Below are 17,649 nucleotides of genomic sequence, written 5' to 3'. Positions count from 1 at the left end.
TTAGTAACTGGCACTGATATTGATTCTTACTGACCGAGGAAACTGTGTTCCTGATCCTGTTACCCGTATTCGCCGTAATGAATTGGAAGCGTCTTGCTGCTGCTTTCGTTGTCGCCACGCTTAACGAATTCCGAAATAAAAACAAAAAGTTCTCGGAAGAACTAATCGCCTACTTTTCTTGATACTATACAGACCTCGTAGAAAACGACGCGTCCAAGAATTCTTCTCTTGTTGCGTGTGTATTTGTTGCTGATGTAACGTTTCCACTGAGCCGTTGTCTCCGTTGCCCCCCCCCCCAAATAAGGGAAGTAGCCAGAAAATTTTGCTCAAAGAGGAACGAGTGGAAGCTCTCTGTAGCATCGCGCCTGCAAGATCGTTAAGATTCGTGCACGAAGCTTGGATGCTCATGCAGTGCACACAGAATCAGATGGTGGGCTCATGGGGCCCCCGAAATACCGCACCATGCTTGCTGCGGTTTGCTTTGTACGGGCTCATGTCACGGTGAACCGTTCTGAATAGAATCATCTGCTGCCCAGAGTGCTGGTGGGGGCTTTGCAGTCGGCTGGCTAAAGGCGGAGGGTCCTTCTGACAGTTGGTCTTGTGCTTTTTTTGCTCTCGTGGGCGGAGAAGCAGGTAACCCCCCTGAGTGGCCCTGGCGAGGGTCCACTGAGGGATGGCTGTAAGAGGTCTTTTAGTAGGGGTCAATAGCCTGACTCAAGACGAACAGTTGGACAGCCCAGCGAAGAAACGGGTCAGCAGAGAAGGCTCTTCTGTAAGGAACTAAGACCTTGGATTCAGGTCGGTTACGGGTTCATCTGAGGCCAGCGCACGATAACCCATAACGTGGGTGAAACTGTATTGGACCTTTGCGGCCAACATGAATTGTAAAATGTATGTCTGGTTTCAGCCATATGCCAGTGTACTGCGGCAGAAAAGTACGATATTCTGTGCCTTAGTATGAAGCCTGGCCGAGTGTCGTCAGCATGTCACCCCTGTGGCGAGTGGGCGTGGGCGGAGGGCTCCACCGTATCGCGCCGCGAGGGAGCATTCCTCCGTGTTTTTCTGTTTTCTTTTTGAACCCAATAGCGTTGATGTTAGAGGATAGAGAGGGGCGGGGGAAGAGGCCTAAAATAACCTACTGGGGCCTAGTCAGCCTGTGTAAGTACTGGCCATGTGCCCGCGAAGGAAGACAGGATGGACGTCTGTCCATGGGGCGACGCAGTTGTGTCGAGGTCTGTCTCCGATGAGCGTCTTATCGTATGCGTGTGTTGATCGTAAGGTCATGTGTGTGTGTATTGCGTATCCAGCTCCAGTCGTCACGTGATGCTGTTATTTTGTGCACCTTCCCTCCGCCACCCATGTTTCTCTTTTCAGTTTTTGATTTGCATAATAGCTCCATGTAGTGAATGAACTGTGTCCGTTACTAACCCTGAATTGGACCCGGGGTAGCTCAGGCAGTATGACTAGGTTCCTGGCTGGGCAACCAAGGTATGGGGGTTCAATTCCCCGGCAGGTTCATTTCATTCTTCTCAGTGTCTAGACCTGCTGTAGGGCCCGCCCAGCCGGAGGATCCTCATGGGGTAAAGCGGTCGGATCATGAAGCTGTCCTACGTCAGTCTACCGGGGAGGTGACACCTCTTCATGTTGTGGTGCCTAATTAAGCTGAGGGACAAATTTGCCTTTATTAATTCTGTGTATGCGGCAACATAGCCGATCTTTAGAAGGTTCTCGTAACCCTGTGTGTCGCCCAGTACCTCTAGGTGAATGGTAGCTCGTTCTTACAGATTACATTGCGTTTGCTCCTACGTGGGCCCTCGCCAAGGTCATTAGACGCTGCACAACTTGCAGCTTGTGGGGTAGGACCGCATGCTTACAGGCCTCTTGTCCTCAGAGAGACTTGCCGATTATCCGCTTTCTGGTTGATTATGTTCGTGATTTTAATATCGCGTCTGATAGCAGCAGATCATAGGATGACTGATGAATTGGAAAGGATTTGAAAGGAGGTTGTCGTGGCCTAATCGAGGTATTATCCTGGCATTCACCTGTAGGGACTGAGTAAAGTGTTCAAAACCCTGATCAAGATTTTCGATTACTTGGCCAAAATTCGAACCAAGCGCCTCTTGAACGCAAGTCTTGAGCGTTACTAGTATACATCATCCAGCTCAGTGACATATTATTTCTAACCCCGTAAAGCACAGTGGTAACTATATGAACCACATGATTTAATATTAGAAGTGTACAAGTATTTGTGTGTTTCTTACGATTCTCACGACAAACAGTAATCGTATCTCTAGACTGTATTGAGCGACTGTTCTGTGCAGTGGAGACATTATATGTTTTCGGCAAGGAAGCGGCTTATTTTTATATATTTGGATGAAATTCGGGGCACCGAAAGTTAACCCTTGACCATTAGATAAATACTTGTAGTTCTAAACCCGATAAATGGACTTGTGTGTATTCATTGCTCAAAGTAAACAGGTTTTTGCAAAGTGTGTCCCTGCGTGTTTCTGCTGCCCTTAAATTATACTTGGTTTAGGAGGGACCAAAAGCTACAGGGTGAATTTAATTTCAATCCTATAAGGTAAACCTATCTGTGCAACAGGCTGTGGAAGCCCATAGGGTTGTGAGATGCCGAGGCTCCCACATTTTCTGGAGAGTCAGCTTGCAGATGGCTCTGAGGTTGTCAGTCTTACATGCTGGCTGGCTGCCCGCTCTTTAACACCAGGAAGATTCCTGGTACTCATTTCTAGTAGAGGCTGAGTCAACCCCCAGGGTCATAGTGTGGCTGGAAGGATTAGGTATAACTTCATTGGGAATTGAAGCCATGACCTTCCGGTTTGTAGCATAATGCCTCAACCATCTACACTACTGCGTGCCCCCAATTCCAACCCTATAGGCCTAGAAAAGGTAATGTTATTTCTGTCCATAGCACCATACCAAGAAGTTGGAAGGGGAGTGTAGGTTCATGCAGGCTTCATTATGGCAGTAGTTGAAGATAAGTGGTCAGCTTCACATCCGAGCTGCTTTAGTCCTGTGGAAAGAGTTCTGCACAGCGTCAGTAAACTTGTACCAGGTTACTCAGTGTCACATGTCATACAAAAGTACTGTTTGTAATCACTGCTGTGAGAACCTCAATTCGAAGACATTACCATTATTTAGAAAATATGTGTGGGTGGGGGGGACAAGTGTGAACATTGCAAGAACTTAAGATATACTCGGAGTTACAACTCACAGGTGGTCAGATGATTAATTAGCCCCTTAGAGCTGGGCAGCACATTGCAACATAGTGCACTCCTCATTTTGGCACCCATCCAAGATGTAAGCAAGAGAATATCATTAAAGCTTGTTTAGTTTTACACATTTTTTACACAAAGTACATCAAGCGAACACATAATTGGTGGGTCATGTCTATCTGTGTTTATGAGATGTGGGCAGGAGTTAAGGTAGCCTGTGTAGCGTGGAGTTTTGAGCAACAGCCAGCTGGCCCTCCACAGGTCCATCTAGCAGAATGCTGCCAAGGACACAGAAATTTGAGACTGACTGACCAAACTGGCCATATTGCAATGGTCCCAGTGATGGGAACTGTGGTTTGTGTGGCTGTGGAGATCTCTGTCATGACTGCAGATCATACAAACCTTGTCCTCTTGAAGAGTACTGATGATAGCTTGTTACACATAGGATCACTGGGTTTCAGGACTTGCCAGTCATCTGGTACTTTCAACAGAACAGAATGTCTTTGGAAACAGGGCCTCATCCTGTCCCCTTGTGAAACTCAGATGGACCCATTCGTTCCAGTTATTGAGATGGCCTCTTTCTGACAGACAAAGATGAGGAGGCTATCTCCTCACTTTCACTGGAGGACTGAAATGGCCAGTTTCTGAAACATTGTGTTTTGTTTGGAGTACTGAAAGATGGACAAAATAGAAACCCAGTAATGAAACATTTTTCTTCTCCAGCATGCAGTTCAAAAAGAATCTGGTGCTTTCCGGTATTAAAAGACGTTTTAAAAACAGCTTGCTGTCTACTTCTGGGACTTCACACATCCCTGTGTCCTTCTGCGTCATACAGATATTCTGATGCCATGAGTATATAATCGTGTATATAGGTAGCTCAGCCAGTATAGTGACTGGGATACAGGCTGGACTACCAGAGAATCAGGTTTGATTGTGGTGATGTAGGGATTGAGATGTTTGTCTCCTTTAGCATCTCCATACTGGCTAGTGGATGACGCAACTTCCCCTCACCTGTATCTGTTGCCAAATATATAACTTCGCAAGAGGCCAATACCGTCATTGGGCTGCAGTGTAAATACTTGCAACTTAGATTTAAGGTTCTCACAGAAGTATTATACCAGAGCTTGGTAAAGACTGTACTTGAATAATTTTCCACCTGTTGAAGTTGTGACTGAAAAACAGAAGCACCTACAGAGGCCTGCAACTACCCATTCACAAGCTAACGTCACTCAGGTGTCAGGCAGAACAAAGGTTTTGCAATCAGACATATGAAACCCTTGAAAATTTCTATGGCTTATGATGTTAGTGATTTTGATAGCATTAACTCATAGTATCCAGCTCTTAATGTCCGAGGAGTGAACATAGATGTAAGGACTTCAGTTTTTGCGAATATGCTGCTTAGAAGGTTGAAGGTTTTCCAAAATTTTGGCAAACACTTCCATTTGCCATCTTCAGGGATGATGTCTTTGGAGGGGTTTCGGAAGCTGCCCTTACATCGACCTAGCAGTGGGTGGGAATTTGCGGGGGGGGGGGTGAGCCGTGGTTATACGAAACAAGGGAATAAGGTACTGTGCAATACAGAGTGACCAAATTTCCTTCAGTCACTGCCCCCTGCCAGACCAGTGAAGTTGTAGTCATACATCTGACTGCAGCCACAAAGTTTCTGTTGGCCCCTGCCACCAGCAGCCAGAATTGATTCCACTGCCATTATTGTTATTAGTTGTATTCTTTGGGAACTTCTTGCATGGAGGGTGTAGCATGGATGGCTGAGCAGCAGGTGCACAGAATAATTGTTGCACCATTTCAGTACTCTGTGTTGAATGTTCCCATTAGTGCTGAATATATGTGGTTCAGACATCAAGTTGAAATTGTCCATATATTGGGGCTATAGCAGTGATGATAATTTGTGTGACAGTTGTGTGAAATGTCCTGGGGAAGTAATAGCCACAAACATTATTGAAAATCTTCGTCATCGTTATGTGAAAAGAAAGTGCACATCACATGTTATATCAAGCTTTATTATTAAATGACTCATTTCATATTGCTATGGAGTCCCCTGTAATGAGATATTGAGTGATGAGATAATAGAACATGAAAGACTCGTGGATTTTATTCTCTCCTGCTCTTGAACATGCAGGCAAGCCCTTGACAGCTAGCTGCGAGTGAGAGCGTGATGTTTTCTACAACATGTATAGACAATCTGGCATTTCACAAGAATGGTCTGTGCATGCTCAGCTCACAATATCTCATCATCGCCCAACTGATGGTGTTGTACCGGACATGCCACCACCACGTACCACAGCTGCTGCTGCTCCTTGTCCAGAGCATGATTCTGGCGGTGTCCGCATGCAGTATGAATGGGGTGGTCAACCCACTTCGCCGCCGCCACCACCACCACCTACAACAAACATTCCACTTAGAAACTCTTATGGATTCCAACGTGGCAACATCCTCTTCACCACTTGTCCTCCACCTCGAGAACCCCAGCCTGCCCCAACATCAACCCTGCGATCAGGTCAACACCTGCTGGACTCTGGGTACAGCAGTGAGCAGGTGTCACCAGGATCGTACGGAAGCCTCCCTACACGCAGGTCCACCCAGCCCTACGATCGTCGCTGTAGGAGCACATGCAGCATCATTCTGTCTGGTGCCGAGAGCCAGGGAGTTGCAAGTGCTTCCATGAGATCTAATGTGGACACTGACAATGCAGGGTGCAGTGACCCTATCTGCTTCCATCGCCGGAACACTTCCCCGTTGCAGAATCATGAGCAGGTTAGACCCAGAAGCTCAGACTTTGCTCCGTTGCCCAATGCTTGCGAAGTTTGTGGAGGTGGCAGGAGCCCCACTGCTATCAGGCGAGCAACAGCAGCGAATACTTTCACGACACACTTTTGCACGCGTGTACCAGATCGATTATCACGGGATGTAGACAGACTGAACCGTGATGTTGCATCTCAGACTTCGGACCACATGATTAGTACCACAGCACCTGGTTTGGATGTGGCTTCAGCCTGCAAAAGTAAGCCCACTCAACCCAAGATGGGAAACAGAGCGGTATATGGGGGTGCAAGGCGGAAGACAGATTCAGAACTTCTGCAGCTTCCAGTGATTAACGTACCAGAACCCAACATTGAACTCATGAAGGTAAGTTTGCAAATGGTTCCTCTGATGTTTGTGAAATGTAGTGTAAATAACAAAGATTGCATCTTCAGAAACTTACCCTGTGTCATTAGTAGAATCCTTATTGGCTGTCAGTTTCTCATGAGCATTTCACAGCAGTGTCCAGTTTGTCAGGAATGTATGTCTGCTGAGAGGGTAGACCATGAAGCCCCTTTGTAGCTGCAGTTGTTATTTCATTTTAAATCCAGTCTTAGAGCATTCTTACGTCATTTTAGTTTCAAGTATGGTTCCAGACAGACTGTGCTGAGCTTTATAAAATCATGCTTTCTGTTNGATTGAGGCTAGCTCTTTCTAAGGGACCCAACCGAATAGGTGTTTTCCTTCACCTGAAGACGGAAACAGATCCAGTTTCCGAAACGTCGTGTTTTTATTTGTTATCTTAAAAACCAGGACGATGGATAAAGTCCAAAAACCCAACATATCGGTATCTTACAGATTGATAACTTGCAAAAGAAATGCCTAATGGATATCAGAAAAAGTTTAACTGTAGTGTCTTGTCAGTCATGCTTAGCCCCTCATACTTGTGTGCTTGACACTTATGGTCAACCACCCCCAACACTGCTATTGATATTGATAACATCACGGGTAAATTATGCATTGCCATTGGCTTTCCACCACGGTAGCCCGGGTTCAATCTCGGGTCTGGTCAAGCGGGATTTTTGTGGTGGACAAAGTGGCGCTGGGGCAGGTTTTCTCCAAGTACTTTGGTTTCCCCTGCCAATCTTCATTCCATAAATTGCTCCACAATCACCCTCACCTATCATCTGGGACTGGGACAATAGGCCAGAAGTGGCTGCAGTACAAGGGACATCCCACACCACTAGCAATAAAAAAAAAAAAGTTTGTTACCAGTTTAAAACTAATTGCAGTCAAATTCTTTGGTTTGTTTCTGTCACCGCTGTTGAATATTTGGCAGCCCATTTACTATTTTATGTTTCTTGGATCAGATGCAGTGTAAAGAACTGACTTCTGTGTATTATTGCCTGCAGCCAGCCTCCCGCTCTCCAGCACGTCGATTGACCCGCTCACCAGCTCGACTACGGGGTCAGTCCCCTCTTCTGTCTGGTGACCCAGGTCACAAGTCTCGGGGTTCGCAGTGCACGCCTAACCAGTCTGGGGACAAGGGACAGCACAAGCCTCGCACTGTTCATATCGATGTATACTGTACTGGTTCCGAGGATGCTGATGCCAGTGGTTCCAGTGATGAATCACAGGTTTCTGATTCATTGTCATCTCCACAGACTGTGTTCGAATCAGAAAAGCTCAGAGTGGTTCACACTCGCATAGGAAAAAATAGGTTACCCGCAGGTTATCTCCGTCGGCAGCAGCACCAAGAAAAAGCTGCAGGTGTTACATCTCGCCATAGTGAAAGCTTCAAATATGAGGCAGCTCATGCAGGAGATGAACGGCAGACAGTGCGGGGCTATGACAGTGACGATGGCTTGAGCTCCCACTACCCCTCCCAGATGAGTTCCTGCTCCACTCTTCGAGGGGCAACAGAGACAAGCGTGCCACAGAGTGAAGCCACGGCCTCCACGTCTCGAAATCCCTCATCATCCACCATCTCTTCATCGAGCATGGCACTGAGCGATGAATATGACTCTGCAGCAGCAACTTCATGGAAGGACACAGTCACTGAGTTAGACTCCTTGGTTCACAGCACACTGAGCCTTGCACAGAGTGAGAGCTTTGAGTATGCCGATGCAGCAGATAGACTGAGAATTCGTGAGAAGGAGAGAGCGTGGGGTGGCACTGGGGATGACGGAGAAGGCTCAAAAACTTGGAGGTCCCCACACGTTGAGCGAAAGCATCTCCTGCAGCAACAGAAACTTAAGGAATTCCTAGAGAAACATGGAAAGTCAGCTTTTCCACTGTGGAAAGCTGAAACAACAGAAGATTCAGATGATGATGAAACGGGTGATGCATGGAGTTTCTGTGGTCGAGAGACAGAATTTTCTCCGCGACCTGCAGGTAAAGCTCTCAGGAGAGAGGATACAGTGAAGAGAGTCAGTTCAGGGAAGAACAAGGAAGAAGTGAGGTTGGTGACTCCTGCTAAAGGTGCAGTTGCAGCAAAGGCTTCTGCTTTACTGAAGCCCCCAGCCCAGGATACTGGAAGCCTTAGTGATTCTGGCCCACACAGATTTATACGTCGCACAGCCATTGGGCCATTTGGTTACAGAACACCATCACCTCCACCATCCAAAGTTGCTAGTACCATTACATCACCATTCACAAATATCCCTGGTAAACGGACTGATCAGTTATCCAAAGCAGAAAAGTTTGGTACAATCATCGGTACATTTCGAAAACCTGGTCATCATGTGGGACCTTCAAAAAATCCAGAATGCGCATGTGAACATTGTCGGAAGTACTATGAAGACAGTGGTTACCGCACCCGAACACATTCTGTTGGAGACATACCATTGGACAGTATGCGGTATAACTGGAAGAGCACACAGCGTCGTAACTGTGATGGTGTTGCCAGTGTAGCCGGTAGAGGTTCTGACGTGGAAAGAAGCAGCATTGCAGAAGATGCATCCACTGATAATGAGGAGGAGGGTAACACTTCGCTGGTGTGATTGTTGGTGAAGATGACACAATAAATAGAATAGAGAATAAAGAGAGAAATCGTCTGGCATGGCATTTCTGTCCCATACCTTTTTCTTTTTCCCATTTGTTAAATGTAATTTTTTACAATCAGATACTCACTGGCAGCTTTAAGAGTGATCTAACTTAGTAACTTAAACTTTGTGGTGATACTGTTGAACAAGAATTAGAATCTGAAGACACTGAAAGGACCTGAAGAAGGCAGATAATTGGAGACTGGTAAACATAGCAGCAGTGAGTGATCCGTACTTGACAGCTCATTGGAGGTTTTCTTAATTATAGACAGCTCTTGTAAATATATATGTGTGCTTACTTGATAATTAAGAGTGTTGAATGCTGCAAGCTACACACGTTTATATGAAAGTAAATTAATTTAATGATACCTGTCAGACTGCTTGCTTAAGGAACGATAGGTAGAAGTAGTGTAAATATGCTAAGATGATTTTCATGCTGTGAACGTTCTTTCCACTTCCCTGTAAAGTTTTGGTGTGCTCCAAACTGCACAAGGTCATAAATTATTCTGTCATATTGAGGGTTCAGTTTTAGTGCCTTATGGGGTCTGAAATTGTACAGTGCCCTGTAATTCATGTTTCTTCTCCCCCCCCCCACAAGAAGAATTCACAATTGGATTACTCATTTAAAATGTAATTTGACATTTTGGATTGCTCTGTGCTCCACAGACGACCCCGGTTAGACCATATTGGATTTGTGGTAAACAGCGGTATTGAAACAGGTTTCTTTTCTGAGCACCTGGGTTTCCCTGTTACAGTGATAAAGCCACCGGTATCATCAAGGGCTGGTACAGGAAGCTTACTGAGGCTGCAGTACCAGGGGATGCTCATGCTCACCCCATGACTACATCCATCCAACTGGTTGCATGCTGCAGAACTTAGTGCAGGAGACTTGTCATGAAGGAACATGAGTGTTTCAGGCCTGTCTTTCTTCTAGTGACTGTAATATGGAGGTCCCACATTTGATCCCCAGTAACGTGTGAAGGTTTTTCTACTCACATTGAAACCTTGACCTCCACAAAAATTTTGGAATGTGAAGACTGCGAGACGCACACCCTGCAGCGGTTTGGAGCTCACGTTAAGCTATAGGCCTCACTCTTATGATTGCCCTGTCACTGGGGGTGACAGAATCTATCTTATGTGTACCCCCATATCAGAAATAGATTCTTTGCCCTTGTCTGGACAGGCAGAGGTCAGAAGGCTTGGAATTACTATTTCATGTTATTCATTTATTAAAGTACAGTCATAGTCAAGGAACTTTTCAGTTGAATAAAATGTATATACAAATATTATGTTTCTGGACATTATTATTAAAATGTATATGCTTGATTTATCAAGTAAAACTATAAATACTATAAAGAATGAAGCATAAAATCTGTTAGAAAAGAAATTGATCTTGAAGTAATTATAAATAAATGTAAGAGTATGAAGAGGATACAAAACTGAAATGAGCATCAGTTGTAGCACCTTAAATACATGAATGATTTTAATGTTTCAGTCCATACTGTTATATCAAATGCATGAGTATCATCTAAGTATGTACAACATTTGTTACATCTGATGTTTAAGACAATAAAGTACTACAATACTTGAGAACGGCCCTGACCAATAGAAATGACATTCAAGAAGAAATTAAGAGAAGAGTATAACTTGTAGCAAGTGAAACTACCAAAGGTACACGCATTCCCAGGGCTTAGTAAGCTGTACAGGTAAGTGGTTCAGGTGTTTGATAAGATTAGAGAGGCATGGTTAAAGTGATTATTGCACACATTGGTCAGAATGGACTAAAGAAATTTCTTGACAGCTTCTACACATTTTCTGTGCATGGAATAAAATAAAATTTGTTTAGAATGAGAAATCTGTATATCTTGTCAAATTTATATTGCATGGTAACATGTAGTTTGGGATAACAGTTAAGTTATCACTGAAGAAAGGGTACATGGCATTTTACTCTGCAGCAGAGGTGTTTTTGAGTGAGAAATGTTAATGTATATTGAATCACATGCCTGATGAGTGGCAAGATAGTGAGGTTTGGCTGAATAGCCAGGTTCATTGCTTGGTAGTATCAGTTTATTCTCAGAAGATAGTGAGACTGATCATCAGTTGGCCACTTTCTGTTGCTGAGGTTTCAGACATGTGGATCCTTGCCTCCACAACACATATACACCTCAGTTGCATCACACTTCATGCTCTACTTTTACGTATAAAAGCGACCGTCTTCTCCGTACAGCCTTGAATATCTTAACACAGAGTGCTGCTAGTGTGATTTATTAATGAAAGTTCTTTACTTGCAGGCACAGGCAAGTCTTGCAGAGTCCAGTTGGAAGTTGGATCTGTTGCGGAAGTCACTCGAGCTTCGCAGACAGGAACTTCCGCCTGATTCTCCCACAGCTGCCCAACTGAAGAGGGAATTGCAGAATGTGCAGGCTGCTAGCCCAGTTCCCGTCACGTACACCAGTCTGCAGCCCTTCCATGGGCAGGGGGATGGCACCAAGTCAGCTGGTCTGACACCCTCATCCTTCACTCGGTGTGCCGCAGTGACTGGGAAGCTGGAAGTGAGGTGAGTTGCTATATGTCTGTCGAAATTCAGCCAGGATTTCAGAGCGTAGCTCTGCATGCTGGTGTCTTGCTTGGCTTATTCTTTGTTATATTCCTCTAAAGCATCAGTTGACTTTGAACAGACAACACAGAGTTGTATCAAGTTGTCACTTGACCTGTTTCTGGCATATTTGCAGTGAAAAGTTGCAAAAATGCATTGCTTAGCTTCACCATGGCTGTTCGTCCCCATGCAGCAACTCAAGAATGACTGAATTGATGTGCATGAGATCTGATATGTTGGTTTGGGAGTTCACTTGAGTATGTTGACATGTTCCATTTGTGACTGAAATTAGAAAATAATAATGGACACTTTACATGAAGACTGACATGTGTTTCTGTGTGATTTTCAAACATAAAACACTAAATATTTATCAGTGAAACGTGTGTTTAACATAAATTTTAGAAGAAGATGGACATATCATATGTCCAGTGCACTTTTCTATAAGTGTTACAGGTTTAAAGAGAGGTAGATATGATTTTATGCTTTGAGCCCCATGGGGTGAAATGTGATCCAGTAAATGAGCACTACAGGTGCCACTGTGCCCATCAGAGGTGACATTTCTGAAGACAAAATTGAATGACTTGACTGAATTGTATCACTACAGATTGATGGGCTGTCAAGACCTATTGGAGGAAGTTCCTGGGAGATCGCGGAGAGACAAGGATGTTTTGTCGAGTCCAGGTGACCTGCGATCCTTTGTCAAAGGTGTGACAGGACGCAGCTCCAGCAAGTCATACAGTGTCAAGGACGAGACAAGCAGTAAGTGTAGTGTGACACTCATGTTTCCTGCCCCAGTCCCAACAGAACAACAGCAATGGTACACTCCTCCATACTACCTTCGGTGCAATTAAACAGTTTTCTGAAGAATGAAATATTCTTGTGTGCCATTCACATTTTCTGTTTTCTTTAATCGTGGGTTTAATTGTTTGGTGTTAGGTGTGTTGTAGAAAGTGTTTTGTGCTTCTTCCCTTGTGCTGCAGTGGTATGTATTCTTCTGTCATTGATTGCAGATGAGATAATGGCAGTTATAAAGCTGGACAACCAGACAGTGGCTCAAACAAACTGGAGGCCATGTTCTCAGCAGGCTTGGGACCAAAGGTAACTTCATGTAGATGAGTGGTTATTTGTTTTTGTGCACATCTCCCTCTGCCTCGTCTGCTCTGGAAAGGGGCAAGCAGCATGTGCAGAGATTAAGGCTTCCCTGCAACTACATTATACTATCAGTATAGATGCAGGGTTGCAACACAAGGTGTATATCTTTAAGGAGAATTATCATGGTAAAATGTGTTACAGCTTTTGATACTGATTTACTGTCAGCACACTGCAACCTGGCTGGATTGGAAATTTGCCAGAGCTGGACAGATCAGCTTATAAATAAGTTGCTCTAGCATTTGTGTCAGTAGATGACATGAGGTATGACATAACAGTGTTTACAAGAAGGAACACTCTTTCAGTTGTTATATTTCCCTTGCTGTTTGAAGGTCATTTGGGAGAATTGTTGTGGGTTTCTCTATGCAGCCACCCTTACCACTGTCAGACTTCACATTTCTAGCAGGTAGTTCTGCAGTGGGGCTTGACTGTCCAAGGGCTGTAAAGGAACCCAGATGTTCGTCACCATCTCCAGAAAAGCATACAATTGAACCATATCCTGAACCACATATTCTTATTCATGTCACCAGTCAATGCATTTCAGTAGTTCATGTTTTTGGTTTGTATGTTGGAGAGCCCAAATTTGAATGTATGTAGGAGGGATTGTCAGTAGTAGTGGCATCACTGTAATTTTTTTTTCTTTTTTTTTTAGGTTTTCGATTGACCTAGATAAATCTCGGGAGTTGGAGATTGGTATATACTGGCGCGATTGGCGATCTCTTTGTGCCATCAAGTTCTTGCGTCTGGAAGAGTTCATTGATGATATTCGCCATGGTATGGCACTACAACTTGAACCTCAGGGATTGCTTTTTGCAGAGGTAATGATCAGAGTGTGCTCCACAAGACACTGATATACACAGTTTATTTCAGTTTTCATGTGCCCTTTGGTATACAAAGAACTTTCATAAAACCTCAGCTTTGTAAGTGTTTTGGTTATTGTCGTGTGATTTATTATATGTGATGCACATCCCTCTGTGTGAAATGAACTCATGTATAAAAACTGTATGCTGCTAAGCCTTCACTATGGTGGAACACTTGAAAACCTTATGCTGCTAAGCCTTCGCTATGATGGAACACTTGAAAACTGTATGCTGCTAAGCCTTCACTATGGTGCAACACTTGAAAACTGGCCTAGCCATCTTATACTTGTGATTAAAATCCAGATATAAGTCACCAACTGAATATGTACTGACCAGGTATCAGTTCTTGCATTACAAAGAAACAAACAACACTTAAATTGTGATTTTCTAGGTTATGACACTGTGTAGTCTGTTGGGAAGTGTGTATTGACAGAATCTTCCTGCCCTGAAGGTAGAGACAGTATAACCCTGTGAAACATTTGTACCCACCAACCAATTCACAAGACCGTGATTTGAACATGAGATTTGAGGTTCAGTTACTTCTGTCACAGATATGATGTCATGCAGTTTGGTAGACTGTTCCCACCATTTTGGAGGAATCTGCTTTTTTCATCTTCAGGGCAAAAGAGTAAACTTTGTGCCCTGATGATGGGAGCAGCAGGCATGATCGTAACAGTCTGTTAGACTACATGGTAGATAAGAGTAATATTCACAGTAAAATTCTTCAGTGTAATCCCTCTTTGTATGAATGAATGTATAAAGCGTTGGCCTGTGTGGCCCTGTAAATGAAGAGTACATATATATGAGTGCCTGTTGCTATGGATAACATGTCACTTCCATTTTGAGGGTAGAAGATTAAGCCAAGCAAGAAACCAGCAGAAGCAGGTGGCAAGCTTAGAAGCTCAGACTCCCTTTGAACTACACAGTGTTACAACCCAGAAAACCTTACCATTCATAGTCACTGCTGTGAGAACTTCAGACATCTGTCAGAATGTTAGTATATTTTCCTTGTATAATGTAAGGAGAGTTGATGTATTGTGTACAGGTGGTAGGTGTGACACGGGTTGGATCTTAACTCATTTGGCCTCCAAGAAATGGGGTGTCCTTTGACGCAGAGTCCACAGGGTTAATGGAGTGCAGGTTAACTGTATAGTAAGACGTCTGCGGTGTTATTATTGTCCTTAGTGTCAGTGCTGAATTTTCTTCGGTTTGATACATTATGTGNAAAAGAAAACCTTACCATTCATAGTCACTGCTGTGAGAACTTCAGACATGTGTCAGAATGTTAGTATATTTTCCTTGTATAATGTAAGGAGAGTTGATGTATTGTGTACAGGTGGTAGGTGTGACACGGGTTGGATCTTAACTCATTTGGCCTCCAAGAAATGGGGTGTCCTTTGACGCAGAGTCCACAGGGTTAATGGAGTGCAGGTTAACTGTATAGTAAGACGTCTGCGGTGTTATTATTGTCCTTAGTGTCAGTGCTGAATTTTCTTCGGTTTGATACATTATGTGGATTTGGTATATTTGGTCTTCCTATAAAATATTCCAAAAAAAAAATACATTTTTATTAATGTTTTTAGATAAAATTCTTGAATCCAATGATATCACGGAAGCCAAAGCTCCAGAGACAAAGAAAAATCTTCAAGCAACAAGTGAAGAACTTCCCACGACCAAATCAGATGAACATAAATGTGGCAACATGGGGCCGCTTGCTCAAAAGGTCATCACCCTCAATCCAAAACAACCACACTCAGCCAACCTCAGGAAGTCCTCCATCAGGTATGTTCATACCTCGAGAAGTAAACTGAAATGCTAACCATCTTAACCGCTTTCAGAATACCTTGCACTTGGAACTTACCTCATTGTGCACTTTTGTCTTTTAGTGCTGCTCACTTGCATGGAATATTTCGTTAAACTGATTGTACCGTCATAGAACGTCTTTGTAAATTAGGCTGCACTTGTGAAAATGTGAGCTAACAATGATGCCACACACTATGTCAGTGGCAAGATGGGTAGACGGAATGACTCAGGATATGAGGCACAGAAAGTGGCCATAATATAGACATCTAATGCATGGGTTGGTGCAGCAGGGCCCATTGCCTGGTCCCTGTCTACTGAACCCCCTCATCACAAACTTTTGATGAACTGTGGATAAGGATTATTGCAATTGCTGTCACAGTTAAGACGGGACAGACGGCACCTTGTTCGCATTGCATAAGGCGGCCTCATTGAACATTTGTGGAAGTGGGAAGTGCACCAACGAAAGATGTCATATACAGTTCTGTTTCTTTCTTGTTTATAGTTCTAGTGACTTCTGAGGTAATATTCAGAAGGGTGCCATTATTAAGAAAGATTGTGTCGAGACTTCACACATTTGTTATAGTGACACTTGGTTCTGGTCACTGGCACAAAATATTGGGTTCTGTAAGGAAAACTGAAAATGAAATTATCTTCTGTTTAGGAAATTCATGCAATTAAATTCTCCACACATTTGGGAAACTTACACTGTTTTATCTTAGGGTTCCTATGGAGGCAGATGGCTGTCTGCTGTCACAAATAGAGTACAGCTAATCGAGGGTGTGCACTGTTTTGTCTTCCAGGTATGCAGCCCCTTCAGTTGTCATTCGACATGTCCTTGACAGAAGACAAACCTGAAGCGCCTGGCGAGGCACCTGATCCACAAGCAGGCGGACTGTCTGGGACACGCCCCTTGGGACTGGGTGTGGCTGTACTTCCCCCTCTGCCTCCAGACGCTACTGTATCTGTGCCAATACTTCCCTCAGCTGTTGCCCAGAAGAAGCGAAGCTCACCACTGCCCACGCCTCCACCCCCTCCGAGGCTTGATGTTGAGGTATGACAGTTGACTTATTCTGTATCCTCTGTAACTGATAGTAGAGGAAATGAACAGATTTGTCTGTTGTGTAGTAATTCGCATTCTCTTGCACCTCTCTTATGCATTGTTCCTGAAGAACTGTGTCACATGTCCCCCTGTTGCTGCACATTGTATATTTTTTGAGTTCGTTGGCTGGTGTTGGAGTAATTTTGCACAGAGCTGTATTCCTGCTGTTAGATAAGTAATCTACTGGCACTGTGCCTGAAATCCTACAAGGTAATTCAGAACATAGCAAATACTTTAAAAATTGTAGAATTTTAACTATTCTTATGATGTTTATGTGACACACACAGACTGATACAGACTTATGGACTCTCAGTGTCGAGCCCACAAGTCACATGACAGACAATGATGTAAGAACAGCTGGAAGTGCAGTCTTTGATTTGAAACTGCTTACACCACCCGTACATTGACTTTTGTTGTGGTGGATCCTTGGAGCAGATGCAGCCTCGAATGGACAGGAAAGATATCACATTTTTATCTTCCATTAGGCTAAAGCATATTAGCTGTCTTTTGGTATGTGTGGCATCACTGTGGAATGATTGAGTATTTTATTAATATCTGAAAGGGTTTACTTCATTTTTAATTAACCTGTATATTCATATCCCACTCCGATAACTGGAATGGCAGTGTCAGGAAAGCACTTGATGTAGCACAATAGGGGAAGGTTGAGTCACACACGGGAAGATATATGCGTTATCTGACGGTGTCCAGCATAAGCTTGATGCACCCCTTGTAGTGCACTGTCACCCTCGAGTCGTCCCATGATATTTTCTAGCTGCAGAGTGCACTGCGGGAGTTTGACTTCCTGCATGCAGAGGAACGTGGTTCACCTGACCTGGGCCCCCCACCGCCACCACCCACTGTTCGGCCATCGGCTAGCACTCCGGAGCAACGTTCACCCTCACCTGAACCCGTGGTCCAGTTTCCAGAGGAAGAGGTACAGACCCCACCCCCTTGTCGTACTATGAGGCTTGTGCTTTTGTCCGGGAACCTACAGAAGGTGCTTCCCGTTCCTTGTTCCAGCTGGGAGCTGTTCTTTGTGCAACTGTCTTCTTCATTTAACGTGAATGTTGCCATGACACTAATGAACTTGTAAACTAACTAACTGTCT

General features: G+C 44.1%; 2 protein-coding genes across 13 annotated transcripts in view; both read left to right on the top strand.

The window, feature by feature from the left end:
- LOC111874475 (serine/threonine-protein kinase N) overlaps window positions 1-17,649 on the top strand; it is an 81,859-nt gene that overhangs the window by 48,330 nt on the left and 15,880 nt on the right. For 2 of the 3 annotated variants that reach the window (XM_023870014.2, XM_023870005.2), the window contains exons 6-12: window positions 11,326-11,591; window positions 12,235-12,389; window positions 12,641-12,728; window positions 13,432-13,597; window positions 15,223-15,421; window positions 16,243-16,493; window positions 17,314-17,475. In XM_023870014.2, coding sequence (XP_023725782.1) covers window positions 11,326-11,591; window positions 12,235-12,389; window positions 12,641-12,728; window positions 13,432-13,597; window positions 15,223-15,421; window positions 16,243-16,493; window positions 17,314-17,475 — 1,287 coding nt within the window. The remainder of the gene's footprint in view (window positions 1-11,325; window positions 11,592-12,234; window positions 12,390-12,640; window positions 12,729-13,431; window positions 13,598-15,222; window positions 15,422-16,242; window positions 16,494-17,313; window positions 17,476-17,649) is intronic. The other variant, XM_023870024.2, reaches the window with a different exon arrangement.
- On the top strand, window positions 1,216-10,528 carry LOC111874488. 10 transcript variants are annotated; one of them, XM_033755564.1, is made up of 4 exons: window positions 1,216-1,856; window positions 2,930-3,318; window positions 4,954-6,377; window positions 7,403-10,528. In XM_033755564.1, exons 3-4 carry the CDS (start codon window positions 5,421-5,423, stop codon window positions 8,990-8,992), a joined length of 2,547 nt encoding a protein of 848 aa, XP_033611455.1. In that variant the 5' UTR covers window positions 1,216-1,856; window positions 2,930-3,318; window positions 4,954-5,420; the 3' UTR covers window positions 8,993-10,528. The 10 variants fall into 10 exon arrangements, with proteins under 10 accessions (XP_033611455.1, XP_033611454.1, XP_023725852.1 ...); XM_033755563.1 differs by having other exon boundaries at window positions 1,216-2,200; XM_033755567.1 differs by having other exon boundaries at window positions 1,227-1,274.

This window comes from Cryptotermes secundus, unplaced genomic scaffold (assembly GCF_002891405.2).
Source record: "Cryptotermes secundus unplaced genomic scaffold, Csec_1.0 scaffold47, whole genome shotgun sequence".
NCBI classification, from domain to species: Eukaryota; Metazoa; Arthropoda; class Insecta; order Blattodea; family Kalotermitidae; genus Cryptotermes; species Cryptotermes secundus.
This window is presented reverse-complemented; position numbering and strand designations above follow the sequence as displayed.

What these genes read in the sequence shown, in the direction of transcription:
- LOC111874488 (XM_033755564.1), top strand. Translation starts at nt 5,421, where the DNA reads ATGTATAGACAATCTGGCATTTCACAAGAATGGTCTGTGCATGCTCAG. An exon ending in CCAACATTGAACTCATGAAG is followed by an intron (nt 6,378 to 7,402) that starts GTAAGTTTGCAA and finishes TATTGCCTGCAG; the next exon opens with CCAGCCTCCCGCTCTCCAGC.